The sequence below is a fragment of the Physeter macrocephalus genome, chromosome 9 (assembly GCF_002837175.3).
Source record: "Physeter macrocephalus isolate SW-GA chromosome 9, ASM283717v5, whole genome shotgun sequence".
In the NCBI taxonomy this organism is placed as follows: domain Eukaryota; kingdom Metazoa; phylum Chordata; class Mammalia; order Artiodactyla; family Physeteridae; genus Physeter; species Physeter macrocephalus.
Genome location: NC_041222.1, coordinates 12,734,069 through 12,749,801, shown reverse-complemented (window position 1 = coordinate 12,749,801; position 15,733 = coordinate 12,734,069). Strand labels below are relative to the sequence as shown.

General features: G+C 40.7%; 1 protein-coding gene across 2 annotated transcripts in view; it reads left to right on the top strand.

Annotated features, from left to right (window-relative positions):
- HSDL2 (hydroxysteroid dehydrogenase like 2) overlaps positions 1-15,733 on the top strand; it is a 71,467-nt gene that overhangs the window by 25,138 nt on the left and 30,596 nt on the right. For both annotated transcript variants that reach the window (XM_007106717.4, XM_007106718.4), the window contains exons 5-6: positions 3,007-3,110; positions 4,110-4,208. In XM_007106717.4, coding sequence (XP_007106779.1) covers positions 3,007-3,110; positions 4,110-4,208 — 203 coding nt within the window. The remainder of the gene's footprint in view (positions 1-3,006; positions 3,111-4,109; positions 4,209-15,733) is intronic.

The window sequence follows — 15,733 nt, the reverse complement described above, 5'->3', positions numbered from 1 at the left end:
TCAATGAAAACTATTTGTGTAGTTGAAGAACTACAAATGGAATACATAACATGTAGGGCACTAAGGTACTAAAAACTAAATATGAGTACGTTGGAGTAATGGATCTACAAATATCTCAGGAATAGATACCCTAAAATAAAACCCTTTTTTAAAGCAAAGATTCTATTCACTGTTGAAAGTTCCTATATTTATTAACAGCTATTTTTTTTTTTTTTTTTTTTTTTGTGGTATGCGGGCCTCCCTCTGCTGTGGCCTCTCCCGTTGCGGAGCACAGGCTCCGGACGCGCAGGCTCAGCGGCCATGGCTCACGGGCCCAGCCGCTCCGCGGCATGTGGGATCCTCCCAGACCGGGGCGCAAACCCGGTTCCCCTGCATCGGCAGGCGGACGCGCAACCGCTGCGCCACCAGGGAAGCCCGTAACAGCTATTTTTTAAAAATAAATTTATTTCATTTATTTATTTATTTTGGCTGCACTGGGTCTTCGTTGCTGCGCGCAGCCTTTCTCTAGTTGCAGTGAGCGGGGTCTACTCTTTGTTGCTGTGCATGGGCTTTTCATTGCAGTGGCTTCTCTTGTTGCGGAGCATGGGCTCTAGGCGCACGGGCTGCAGTAGTTGCGACACGTGGGCTCAGTAGCTGTGGTGCAGGGGCTTAGTTGCTCTGCGGTATGTGGGATCTTCCTGGACCAGGGCTTGAACCTGTGTCCCCTGCATTGGCAGGCGGATTCTTAACCACTGCGCCACCAGGGAAGTCCCTATTAACAGCTAGTTTTAAATAAAATTGTTCCCAGTTAAAGGCATTTTACAATGCCAGTTGAAAGACCTGACATTGACCTTTGAACCAAAAAAAGGGTGTCAGGTTTTTGGCCCTCTATGAAAGGCATACATTATAAAAGAGAAATTCTTAATGAGACATTTCCATTTAAATTTTTGTTTTGTTTTTTATTTAGTGACACTCATTTCATTCATAGAAGATAAGTACAGATTGTTTTCTCAGGGAAGCATCCTCAGGGAGAGAGTAGGGGAAGGCCCAAAGAACTGACCTATTTGGAGATTTCAGCAAGGATCTGGGGCTGCTTCCTGATCCCTGGTGCCCAGGGCCCCGTGGCCTATGTCTTGTGTTCTAGTGGTTTAAAGAAACAGGGTTGGAAGACAGGAGGTAGAATGCAGATCCTTATTTGTATTTCTAAGTTTTAATTATATATATAATCTCCATTATTATATGTGTTTGTATCATGTTAAATGCTTATAGAAATTCAGTAATAAGGCTCAATTGTATTTCTGAACCGTTGCCCTTTCTTATACCCAGCTCACTTTATTCATTTACTCAAATGCCCTATAAGCCTTGGAGCTTACAACCCTGATTAAGTAAAATAATTCATGTGAAGGTAATAATTAATAAGTGCAGTGCTTAGCATACAGTAAGTTTCTAGTAAACTTAACTATCTTATTAAGCTCAAGGTATTAGTATCTAAGCGTGGTGCTAAGAGTTTTCAATATAATGTGTAAGATAGGGCATGTTGCCGTGGAAAACGTACCTGATTAGGATTGGTAACGCTGAGGGTTAGGCAAGCAAAGTGCAGGTGGAAAGGTTTTGTCTAATATATCAGAGAAGCTCATGTTTGTAATGTAAATGAAATGAGCTCCTTCCCTTGAGTGTGAAATGTGGTCTTATTGCTTGGAATAGGTTGTTTCCTGTTGATGCTTTGACGTGCAGCTTCACTGTTCTAATGACAAACAGCTGTAATATTGTTTGCCCTTCTCTACCTCACCCCCATAAAGGTGAAGCACCTTTGTAATAGAAAAACAATATGTACAAAAACCCTTTAGTGATATTGACTGTATTTGGTTTATAAACTTAAAAAGACATTGCAGATGGTAACAAGAATGTTGTACATTGGTAATAAACAGACTTAAGAAGAATGGACTAGTTTCAAGTCCTAGAAGTTATTGAATGTGAAATAAAACTAAAAACTATAAAATTATTAAGCTACAATATGTTATTAAGCTTTATACTATAGCTTAATAATTAAACATTTACAAATATTGGACCTGTGTCTTTTGTAAAATAAATTATCTACCTTTTTGAAAGGGTTTAAAAAACAAACAACTAAATATTGCCCGCAAAGGAACATTGCATTGCATATTGGTACAAATTAAATTTGGTAATGTATTGGGAGTTCATGTTATTAAATTACAGTTCCAGTGTGGTAGGAATACTATACCTACTAAGATGAAAAAAATCAGAATATGTAATACTGATAATAGCAGTTGTTTATTTCATGTTTAATATATGCACTGTTCTGAGTATCTCATATGTATCATCTCATTTTAATCCCTTGGTCAGTCCTAGATAGTAGCAAGTATTACCAACATTTACAAATGAGAAAACTGAGAATTAGAATACTGTATATTTTGCCCCAGGTTACACAATAAAGGGCAGAAGGAGAATTTGAACCCAGGTCTGTCTGACTTGGAAGGATGTAGTTGAAGATAATCTAAGTTGGGTTTAAGGCTAGTGTGCCACGGATTTGATTATTTTCATCAAGCAGATCATATTGTCAGGCTATTATGCATAGCTTCAAAGGATGAATATTAGTTGCTTTTCCTATCTACATTCCAGGTAAGTGGGGGAACAACAACAAAAAAACCCAACAGAAGTACCCTACTAGGCTTCCCTGGTGGTGCAGTGGTTGGGAGTCCGCCTGCCGATGCAGGGGATACGGGTTCGTGCCCCGGTCCGGGACGATCCCACATGCCTCGGAGTGGCTGGGCCCGTGAGCCATGGCCATTGAGCCTCCGTGTCCGGATCTTGTGCTCCGCAACGGGAGAGGCCACAGCAGTGAGAGGCCCACGTACCGCCAAAAAAAAAAAAAAAAAAAAAAAGAAGTACCCTACTGGTTATTGAACAAGTTCAGTTGCTCTGTAGAAGTAGTTTAATATATAACTTAAGAAAGTAATGAAGCTGTTAGAAAGCTAGTAACTTGACTGTGTTTTCTTTTGCTTTCAGATCTAAAGCATGCATTCCTTATTTGAAAAAGAGTAAAATTGCTCATATCCTCAATCTCAGCCCACCGCTGAACCTAAATCCACTGTGGTTCAAACAGCACTGTGGTAGGTGGTAGGATGAGGGCATGGCTTGTTTAGTCAATTTGTTTTGTATTAAACCAGTGTATCTATGATGTAATCACAATTTGTACATAACGTTCAACATTAAATTTTCTATGCAGAAATCGATAGCATTTTGTAAGTAGATTCTTAATCTTTTATCTTTAATTTAAAAAATTGAGGTATAATTTACATTAAATAAAATGCACAGATGTTAATGGTTCAGTCTGATGAGTTTTGACAAACATATACACCTGTATAACCAATACTCAAATGGAGATATGGATATCCCTGTCCTAGAAAGCTCTCTCAAGTCCCAGTGGGTGTGTTTTATTGTATGTAACTTATTCTTCAGTAAAGTTGGTGAAAACGATCCATGGAATACTTTACCTTTCACAGAAAACTAGTGATTTAAGGTGAGTATGCTAAATAACAAGATTTATGTACAGGTGCCTCCTTTGAAATAGTTGTGTCAGCTACTTAGTACTTATTTCAACATAATTCAGTAAAATTTGGAAAGGAAGGCAGTTGAAGTAGGAAACCATAGAACAAAACCAAAAGGAGTTCTGTTTTAATCGTCTAGGTTAAATGAATTTGCAACCTTTTGTTTATGTTTTACTAGTAGTTTTCCTTTAAATGGTCACTTTCATTTTTAAAAAAAAGAAAAGGAAAAAAAACAGATTAAGAAACAATAATGTAACTTACTCCCATAATATTAAGAGAAGTGAAAGTTTATTACTGTCTTTTTTCTTTGAATCTAATATTCGGATGGAAATATGTAAAAGTGGTTCATCCCTGATATATATAAAAACCATTTCCATAAAACTACAGTTACTTCTATAAAAACTGTTCTTTTAAAAATAGTAAATTAAAATTATGTTTTGTATTATTATTAAATAATTCTGAAAAACTATATCGAGGAAGAAATAGTAATAGAAAGAAATTGGTTATTTAAATTCGCAGATTAACTTCTTTCTTAATTAAATTCTTGGTGGTTTCTTTCAGCTTACACCATTGCTAAGTATGGTATGTCTATGTGTGTGCTTGGAATGGCAGAAGAATTTAAAGGTGAAATTGCAGTCAATGCATTGTGGCCTAAAACAGGTATGTACTTACAAAAAAATCCATTTATTGGATTCTCATTTATTGTCTTTGACACTCTTTGCTGGGTGGGGTGGGGTACGAGTGAGTAGACTGTCAAAGGTAACCTCAGTCTGTCTGTTGGGAAAAAAGCTCAACTTTTTATTGTGCATAAAAGGCCCTTTTCAATCATCTTCTAGCTTTGACTTGATCTGCATGACTACATGATTGCTGTACTAGAAACACTGAACCCAGGAACACTTGAAGAGTCAGTCTCATTAAAGCCAACAGGAAGCCATCTGCGTTTCCCTAACCTTTTTTCCATCACTATCTTTGGTACCTTAAAAAATTCTACAGATTCTCATACTTTTGTTTTCTCCTCACACATCCCAGCAAATGCTTCTTTACTTTCTGGTGTTCTTACTACTTTGTCTTTTTCCTTTATGAAAAACCAACTTTTCTGTACTTTCACATGAGTTCTGAGTTCACAGAGTGCCTAGATCCCCTTTAGGTGACAGAATAAGCTGCATATGGCTGGGTATGCAGCTTTAGAGTTAAATGTATGATGGAAGCTGATGGGTGCAGGCTAGAGAATATGTTGTATAAACCTGAGGGAAAGTCAGTAAAAATGACAGAAAGGGAAAGCTTGTTCTTGTGGGTTCTTCTTCTCCACTTATATATCAAAACAGCTTAAAGGAGGTAAAAGAAAAGACAAACTATATCTATTATACATTTTTTCATATATTTAATAGATAATGCCTGTGAAAACCTTAACTACTTTCATCTTAAATCTAAATGAAAATCCTACCCCACAGAAGTATGATAAAGGGAAAATGTAGTGGGAATCACTTTTTCATTTTATGTATTTAACAGAACCTTTGTTGCACATGACATCAGTACTCCAACATGTAAATTAGTGTGACCCCTTTCCAAGGAAACTCCTTAGGGGTCAAACTGGTGTGTCTCCTCCTAGGACAGTGCCCTCCATTCAGTGGTCACTTAGGTGTTTTTTGAATGAATGATAATTTTGGATTCCCTTTGAAAGTATCTTCATATTCTTCATTATATTCCTTGAAACATACAGATTGCAGACTGGAATCTTTTCACTCATTTGAGGGTACAGGGGGTTTCTGAGAAGGTGACTGTTGAAACTTATGGCCTTGCTGTCCACCCTTTCCAACAACCAGGAAACTCCCTGGAGTGGAGCAGGTGTTGGGGTGGCAGGCAGGCAGGACATGGAAGGAATGAGCAAGACATTGATTCTGTAAGAGGAGTAACTGAGAAGCTTGAAGGAGATTATTGCCCTCTGGGCCAGAGGACAGAATGGGGCCAGTAGAGAGCATTGGAGGGAGAATTAATACTCAGAAGTTCCTGGAGAGAGTTCAGCCCATGGAGATCTGAGGCCCTCACCTGGGTGATTCAACAGGTGAGAGAAGTATTTCCTACCCTTAAGGCTGAACAGTGAGGAGACCAGGGAGAATTCTCCGTAAGGCCTTCAAATGGATTCAGTAACTGGTACATCTGCTGTATTACCCACCTGTGGGGCAGAGACCGCTCCACTTGCCCCTGCTGCCAAGGTTGCCGTTGTTTAAATTATCTAAGGGTGAATAGAGCAGTGAAGAGACAAAAAGTGCAGTGCAGCTAAGGGGATCCAATATCCAGACACAGGAAGAATAAACAAACACTGCTGTCTGTTAGAAGAACACTTAATTCAGTATTTTTGCAAATTATGATACGCTGGAGGTACTCTTGAATGGAACTGCCACATATAGCAGTGTGAATTGTACCCAGAGTTGTAGCTTAGAAACAAATGAGGGATTTCTTTTTCTTCCTGTCTGCTGTGTACTAGGTGAGGAGATTTCCTCAGCTCCAGGCAGTAGTGAAAGACCTAATGGTCTATGGTATTGAAGCTGGGAGAACAAGGGGCTGTGGGTGAGAATTTATGGAGCCCTGGAATATGTTGCTCATGCAACTCTTAGGAAAATTTAGCCGTTGGCAGCCAGCTCTCTAGTCACTATCTTTCTTTTCTAATAAGAATTCCAGGAATCAAAAAAAATTTTTTAATGAAATATAGTTGATGTACAATATTATGTTAGTTGCAGGTGTACTGCATAGTGATTTGACATTTGCATACATTGTGAAATGATCACCACGATAAGTCTAGTAACCATCTGTCGCCATACAAAGTTATTACAGTATTAGTGACCATATTCCTTACACTGCATATTACATTCCTGTGGCTTATTTATTTTATAACTGGAGGTTGTACCTCTTAATCCCTTTCACGTATTTTTCCCCACCCTTCACCCCACTCTCTGGAAACCACTTGTTTGTTCTTTGTATCTATCAGTCTGTTTTCATTTTGTTTTGTTTATTTTGTTGTTCAGATTCCACATATAAGTGAGAACATATGATATTTGTCTTTGTCTGACATTTCACTTAGCATAATACTCTCTAGATCCATCCATGTTGTCCCAAATGGCAAGATTTAATTTATTTAATGGCTGAGTAATGTTCCATTTTGTGTGTGTGTGTGTGTGTGTGTGTGTGTGTGTGTGTGTGCCTTTGCATTATGAGCCGCGGAGAAAAGTGTGTGTGTGTGTGTGTGTGTGTGTGTGTGTGTGTGTGTGTATCACCACATCTTCTTTATCCATTTATCCATCGATGGACATTTAGGTTGCTTCCATATCTGGGTTATTGTAAATAATGCTGCAGTGAACATTGGTGTGCATATATATTTTTGAATTAGTGTTTTTGTTTTATTTGGGTAAATACCCGGAAGTGAAATTGCTGGATCATATGGTAGTTCTTTTTTTAAGGAGGAATCAATTTTTTAAAATTCCATCTGCAGTTTGACTAAAATTCTTTATGCCCTGACCTACTGTGGGATCAGAACCATGATTTATTGCTTCTTTGTTTCCCTTATGCTACTGTAGCATACACAGTTCTTTTAAGATTTTCTGGAGAGTGATATTCATTGCAGTGAGGCAAAGATGAGAGTGAAAAAACTGCTTCTACAATATTTTTCAAACTACATGTCAAGACTCATTGGTGAGTCATGAAATCAATTTAGTGGATTGTGAAATCTACTAGGTAGCAGCCAGAATTTTGTTGTTTCATTTTATTTCTAATTGAATAAAATAGAAAATATTAGAGAGTATTGCATATAATAAGAGTCAATGTTGTTTCATAAACTTTTTTCATATATAAGTGAAATAGGTATATGTTTGTGAGTGTATATGTGTAGGTATTATGTGTTTTTAGTCATGCTGATAAAAAGTGTTACTTGTGAATCATAGTAAAAAAGTTTAAAAGCTCACACTTTATTGTGTCTCTTTTTTTTCAACTTCTTTTCCTTCTCTCATCCTTTCTCAACCTCCTCCCCCTACCTTAATCATCGCTGTTACTAAAGTTGATAGATAGTGAGAGTCAGGCAGTTAGTTAGAAAGGGAGGTCTCTGAGATAAAGTCTGAATATAGTGTTTTCCCTCTTGGTACCTCTATTATGTTACTTGATGCTTTATATTCATTCATCTTGCAAACATTTTTATATGCCAGGCACAGTTCTTTGTGCTATTTATTCATTATGTATTCAACAGATAATTTATTAAGTATCTACTATGCACAAGGTACCTGGGGGTACTAACATGAATGTGATGCAGTCCTTACCTTCAGAGAGTTTACCCCTTAATGTGAGAGATGAAAGAGTTTGTTGCCATCATTTACACTTTGTCCTTCTTTCCTTGCCTCCACTCCTCTAACCTTTAGGTCTTTGGGATTCTGGGGTAACAAAGTGAGAAGAAGCCTAGTCTAACGCTAAAAATTTGAGATTTTATTCATCAGCAAATATTTCCTGGACACCTATTATGTGCTAAGCTCTGTTCTAGTTGCTTAAGATACATCAGAGAACAAAGTGGACAAGAATATCTGCCATTATGGAACTTATAGTATAATTGGGAGAGACACAATAGACATTTAACATAATGAATAACAAACTATAATATGCTAGAAGGTGATAATGCTATGGAAAAAGTAGAAGAAGGTAAGGAAGATTAGAAGTCTCAGGTGTTGGGGAGGATAAGTTGCAATTTTAAATAGGGTAGAAAGGTTTAGCCTTTTTGAGGTGACATTTGAGTGTAGAAGTCTTCAAGTAAGGAGGTGATGGAGTTCACCTTGGGGATGTGTTGGTCAATGGGGTATTTGAGGGAAAAGCATTGAAGACAGAAGACATAGGCCCTTGAAAGGTCCTCTGAGGTGAGCCTGCTTGGCAATGATGAAAGAACAGGCAGAAGGCCAATGTGGCTGGAGTGAGGGCAGAGTGGTAGGAAGTGAGGAGATGATGCTTATGAGGAAATGGTCAGATGTTGTAAGGTTCTTGCCAAGACTTGGGTTTTTACTCTATGAGTGAAATGAGGAGCTTTTGCAAGGTTTTGAGCAGAGGAGGGACCTGTTTCTTTTAAATTTGTAAAAGAATCTCTCTGGCTGCTCTGCTGAGAATAGATTCTCATAGGGCAAAAGGAGAAACAGGGAGACCAGTTTGGAGGCTATGGGAGTAACTTAGGCACAGATATTAGTAGCTGTGACCAGGGTGATAGCAGAGGCAGAGAGTGGTCAAATTCTGATATTTTTTGAAGTTAGAACCAACAAGATGTGCTGATGGATTAGATATAGGATATAAGACAAAAAGAAGAGCCAAGGATGACTCCAAAATTACTTTGGCTTTAGTGACTGGAATAATGGAGTTGCCATCAACTGAGATGAGGGAATGCTACAGACGGGAGGTTGGGGAACAAATTCAGTTTGGGGCATTGTGATTGAGCATCCAAGTGGAGATGGTCAGTAAGCAGTTGGGTTTGGAAGTCTGGGGGTCATGAGGGAGGTCCAGGCTGGAGATGGAAATTTGTGGATTTTCAGCATATAGATGGCATATAGAGTCACAAGGCTAGATGATGTCAGCTAGAGAGTGAATAGAAGAAGAGAAAGTATCATTGGCCATTGCAATGTTAAGAGGTTGGGAAGAAGAGGAAAAAATCCACATAGGAGAGTAAGGTAGGAAGAAAATCAAAGAGTATGATGTCCTGAAAGCCAATTGGAGAAGGTGTTTCAAGGAAGAAGAGGAGTGATCGGTTGTTTCAAATGCTGCTCATAGCTCTTACAAGATGGGGACTGACCACTGGATTTAGTAATCTGGACATCTCCTTCATATCACTTATAACATTTGAAATTAAATTTCTAATTTTATAACTATAATTGTTTAATGTCTTTTTTTGGGGGGCTGTGTCGGGTCTTCATTGTGGCATGCAGGATCTTCATTGCGGCGTACGGGATCTTCGTTGAGGCATGCGGGATCTTTGTTGAGGCATGAGGCATCTTTGGTTGCGGTGCATGGGCTTCTCTCTAGTTGTGGTGCGTGGGCTTCTCTCTAGCTGCGGCGTGCGGGCTTCTCTCTAGCTATGGCGTGTGGGTTTTCTCTCTCTGGTTGTGGTGCGGGCTCTGTAGCGTGTGGGTCCTGTAGTTTGTGGCACGCAGGCTCTTTTGTTGAGGCGCATGAGCTCAGTAGTTGTGGCGCGTGGTCCTAGTTGCCCCGCAGCATGTGGGATCTTATTTCCCTGACCAGGGATCGAACCCGCGTCCCCTGCATTGGAAGGCGGATTTTTCAGCACTGGACCACCAGGGAAGTCTCTGTTTAATGTCTTTCTTGCTAGAAAAGCTTCTTGAAGGTAGAGACAGTATCTGTTTTGTTCATTTTATTATAGTCATTGTAGACATTAAATAAGTATTTTATGAATGAATGAATGCCCAGTATGATTTCCTTCTATCTAGGTCCAAGATAGGCATTCTGAACAAAGCTTATATAAGGAAGGGGGAGAACATTGTATGACAGGGAACGTGGAGGACAGTATCAGGATTGGAAGAAGAAATCAGCTCACTGCTGAGACTTTGCTTTAGCTTAGAGATGTTTGTTTTAGATTGACTAGACATCTTGGAACCATTGGTATCATTTGGGTCCTAGATTTGTATAGCATAGTGAATTCAGTTGACGGTCATGTTCCATATGATACACGGCATAATGAATTATGTATGGGATACTTTTAAAACGTAGCAAGAGGGCCATGTATTTCAGATTAAAGGTTAGGAAAGGTTGTTTTCTAATGGAACAATTGAAATGAGACCGCAAGAGGATATTGGAGTTAGCAAGAAGGAGACTGGGCAAGGCATTCCTGGCAGAGCGAACAAAAAAGGCTGCAGTATGGGAAAATACCATGTGTTTGGTGGAACTACCAGGAGTTTAATATAGTGTACCTATGATGGGGTGTGGGCTATTTATTTCCCTCTGAACTTGAGCATCTGCAAATGGGTTCATATTGGCCTGAATGTTGTGGGGAGGGTATGAGGTTGTGGGGAAGATGGACAAACTAAGCCCAAGGGGCTTGATTGCCGGGTTTAGGAGCTTGAATTTATTCAGCAGAGAGCCACTTTAGAATTTTAGAAGCAGGAAAACAATAATAAGAAGGAAAAGAGGAGCGGTGGTTTGTTGATGAGGTTTAGGAAGTTTAATTTGGCATCTGAATATAGGATGACTTGTAAGTTTGTGGAAAGAGGAGGCAGGAAACCTAGCTAGAATATTGCGTTATTCATGATGGAGGCAATGAAAATGGATTTGAGAGGGTGTTCATGCTCCTGGCTGTTTGGGAGGCCTCTATTTAAAAAACACATGTCTTCTTTCTGGACTGAATAGAGTGGTTCTTTCTTTGTGCTTGCTGGAACCAGAAGCAGTCTCCCAACATTACTGCCCTTCCAGGAAGAGGAGATTTATTGCACTTAATGAAATGAGTACAGTGTGACATATATTATCTACAATCAAAACAGTGTCCTGGTCCACACTTTTCATCCTCTCTGGCTCGGTGTTCCTTCTCTACACTGGCTACATTACCCCTTCTGGGTCTAGAACTTTCAAGCCAGTGAATTCAACACATCCAGAAAAGGGACTAGAAAGCACGCCTTTAGTAGTTCCACAACATGAGGATCTCAGGCACCCGACTATGTCGCCTTCAAAAATATAATTTTCTCATTTTACAAAACCCATTTCATAGTTTCTGCTGATGTGGAGGGTGGGGAGGGGAGGAGGGATGAGGGCTGCTTTTGAAAATGCCTGCTGCGTTTTGCGTCTGGATTGCTCAGAACAAGTGTTGTAGAAGAGGAAAGTCCACTTTTTTTAAAAATATTTATTTATTTGGCTGTGTTGGGTCTTAGTAGCTGCACGCGGGATCTTCATTACCACGTGTGGGATCTTCATTGCAACGTGTGGGATCTTTTTATAGTTGCAGCATGCGGGACCTTTAGTTGCAGCATGTGGGATCTAGTTCCCTGACCAGGGATTGAACCCAGACCCCCTGTACTGGGAGTGCGGAGTCTTAGCCACTGGACCACCAGGGAAGTCCCAAAGGTCCACTTTTGGATAGGTTTCATGTGAGCTGGGGTGGGGAGTCTGGAACTGGTGGCTCCTGATCTTGGCAATGGCAGTGGAGAGGAAGATAACAAAAGCATCACAGAATAGCTGCAGTCCTCTGTCACCTGGACCACATTACATGTAGTCGTGGGAACTCAGCTAACCAGGGAGGTCAAAGGTGGCAGCTGGCCTCTCTTGGTACTAGAAACCAAAACTGGTTTCCGTTTTTCAAGGGACCTACTTACCAACAAGGTTAAGCAGTTTATACCATATTTCACTGATTCTGAGATGCCCATGTTTTCAAACTTTTACATCCCTGATACCAGGTTGCTCTTACAGTTGATGATATATTGTAGTTTAATTGGCAGGGTTTTTTTTCCTCATTGGTACACTGTTTTCTTTTTTAAGTTATTTATTTATTTATTTAGGCTGCGTTGGGTCTTTGTTGCTGCGCGCAGGCTTTCTCTAGCTGCGGCGAGCGGGGGCTACCCTTTGTTGCGGTGCACAGGCTTCTCAGTGCGGTGGCTTCTCTCGTTGCGGAGCACGGGCTCTAGGCGCATGGGTTTGAGTAGTTGCAGTGCATGGCCTCAGTAGTTGTGGCTCATGGGCTCTAGAGCGCAGGCTCAGTAGTTACGCGTGCATGGGCTTATAGTTGCTCCGCGGCATGTAGGATCTTCCCGGACCAGGGGTCGAACCCATGTCCCCTGCATTGGCATGTGGATTCTTAACCAGTGTGCCACCAGGGAAGTCCCTCTCAGTGGTACACTTTATAATCAGTGGTATCTTCGGTTCATTGAGTACATACAAGAATGTATGTGTGGGGGCTTCCCTGGTGGCACAGTGGTTAAGAATCTGCCTGCTAATGCAGGGACACGGGTTCGAGCCCTGGTCCAGGAAGATCCCACATGCCACGGAGCAACTAAACCCGTGTGCCACAACTACTGAGCCTGCGCTCTCTAGAGACTGCAAGCCACAACTACTGAGTCCGCGTGCTACAAGTACTGAAGCCTGCACACCTAGAGTCCGTGCTCCACAGCAAGAGAAGCCACCGCAATGAGAAACCCGCACACCACAATGAAGAGTAGCCCCAGCTCGCCGCAACTAGAGAAAGCCCGCATGCAGCAACAAAGACCCAACACAGACAAAAATAAATAAATAAAATAAATAAATTTATTTAAAAAAAAAAAGAATGTACGTTTGTGTGTGGGTACAGAGAACAGAGTAGTGGGTACCAGAGGGGAAGGGGAGGGGCAGGGTGAAGTAAGTAAAGGGGATCAACTATATGGTGTTGAATGGAAAGTAAACTTGATGGTGAGCCTACTATAGTGTATACAGAAGTCCAAATAAAATGTTAAACACATGTAACGTCTATAATTTTTTTAAATTTATTTATTTTTATTTTTTGGCTGCGTCTGGTCTTAGATGTGGCATGTGGGATCTTCGTTGAGGCATACGGGATCTTTTTCATTGCAGTGGAACACCGGAAAGTCCCGAAACATCTATAGTATAATAAACAAATTTATTTAAGATGTTATGGAAAAACCCGAACGAAACTTTTGGCCAACCCAGTAAATTTTTTAAAAGATATTTTGAAAAGTCTGGGGATGAATGGCGGTAATAGTGGCACAACATTGTGAATGTACTTAATGCCAAAGAACTGTACACTTAAAAAATCGTTAATCTGGGACTCCCCCAGTGGTCTAGTGGTAAAGAATTTGCCTTCCAGTGCAGGGGACATGGGTTCAGTCCCTGCTCAGGGAACTAAGATCCCACATGCCACGGGCAGCTAAGCCCGTGCTCCACAACTACTGAGCCTGCACGCCTCACCTACAGAGCCCATGCGCTCTGGAGCCCGTGTGCCACACGAGAGAGAGAAAACCCACATGCCACAAGTAGAGAGAAGCCTGCACACCACAAGTAGAGAGAAGCCTGCACACAGCAAGTGGAGAGAAGCCCGCACACTGCAACGAAAGATCCCGCATGCCACAATGAAGATACGACGCAAGCAAACATTAAAAAAAAAAAAAATCAATTAAAAACAAAACTCTTGGCTAGTTAAGCCAAATGTTTAAAAAAAAAAAGGTTAACCTGAAAGAAAACCAGTAAAATGCACCCAAGCCATCAAAAAGAATGGTTAAAATGTATATACATGTGGTTAAAAATGGTTAAAATATGTATTTATCTCCACAATAAAATACTTAAAAAAAGAAAAGCCATAATTATTTCTTGTGCTTAGAAAACATAAAGAAATTTATTCACATTTCCAAATTTCCAATAAAACAAGCTGTAATCAGGGACTTCCGTGGCAGTCCAGTGGTTAAGACTTCGCCTTCCAATGCAGGGGGTGCAGGTTCGATCCCTGGTCGGGGAGCTAAGATCCCACATGCCTCGTGGCCAAAAAACCAAAACATTGGGCTTCCCTGGTGGCGCAGTGGTTGAGAGTCCGCCTGCCGATGCAGGGGTACGGGTTCGTGCCCCAGTCCGGGAAGATCCCACATGCCGCGGAGCGGCTAGGCCCGTGAGCCATGGCCGCTGAGCCTGCGCGTCCGGAGCCTGTGCTCCGCAACGGGAGAGGCCACAACAGTGAGAGGCCCGCATACCGGAAAACAAACAAGCAAACAAAAAACATAAAACAGAAGCAATATTGTAACAAATTCAATAAAGACTTTAAAAGAATGGTCCTCATCAAAAACATCTTAAAAAAAAAAAAAAGCTGTAATCAGGAGAATCACTCAAAAGGTAGCAGATACTTTTCCAATTATTCCTTAATAAGACTTAAGTTTTAGGGCTACTTTTAGGATTCTTGTGATCCGGGGTGTATTACAAATCTTGAATATATGTATATATTTTTGCCAGAAATCATCAGGGAATTTGACTTGATTGATCATGTTGTTAATCTGTTTTTATTGTCAGTCTTATAACCTGTTGGGTTGGCCTGTTCACATCGTAGAAACTTTGTTGAGAATAACTATTTGGCTCACTTCCTGATTTGGGGGGTTTATTTGTGCCTTCTTTGTATCTTCCGTAGAAAGGTCATTAAAGTAACAGTAGGTTGTTTTGGAATACCAGTCCTTGTTCTTACATTGTGTGTGTATGGATGCACACACACATATATGACATGTATATACTTACATGACATATTCTTAATTAATAATTTTTAAGAATTTGCATGCCATTCATGTAGTCTACAGTGAGACTGGAGTGTGTATGTATACATATAGTCTCATTGTAGACTATACTGAAATATTTACAGAAAAATTCTGCAGTTTATGGGAGTAAGATAACTGAACTCAAAACTGTTGGTTAACAAAGTATGCCCATTAGTCACATGGTGGCTAAGAGCCTGGCTCTGGAGTCAAGCTGCCACGTGTTTGAATTCTAGCTCCTGTAACCTTGGACAAGTTAATTAACCCCTCTGTGCCTGAGTATCGTCATCTGTAAAATGAGGATAACAACAGTACGTACCTCATGGAATTCATTCAGATAATGTGCATAAAGTATGTAGCAGCATGCCCAGCACAGGACACACATAATAAATGTTAGCTATTTTTTTTCTTTTTTGGCTGGGTTGGGTCTTCATTGCTGCGCGCGGGCTTTCTCTAGTTGTGGCGAGCAGCGGCTACTCTTTTTCGCGGTGCGCGGGCTTCTCACTGTGGTGGCTTCTCTTGTTACAGAGCACAAGCTCCAGGTGCACGGGCTTCAGTAGGTGTGGCATGCAGGCTCAGTAGTTGTGGCTCGTGGGCTCTAGAGCGCAGGCTCAGTAGTTGTGGTGCACGGGTTTAGTTGCTCAGCGACATGTGGGACCTTCCCGGACCGTGGCTCAAACCCATGTCCCCTGCATTGGCCGGCGGATTCTTTTTTTTTTTTTAACATCTTTATTGAAGTATAATTGCTTTACAATGGTGTGTTAGTTTCTGCTTTATAACAAAGTGAATCAGTTATACATATACATACGTTCCCATATCTCTTCCCTCTTGCATCTCCCTCCCTCCGACCCTCCCTATCCCACCCCTCTAGGTGGTCACAAACCACCGAGCTGATCTCCTTGTGCTATGCGGCTGCTTCCCACTAGCTATATATTTTACGTTTGGTAGTGTATA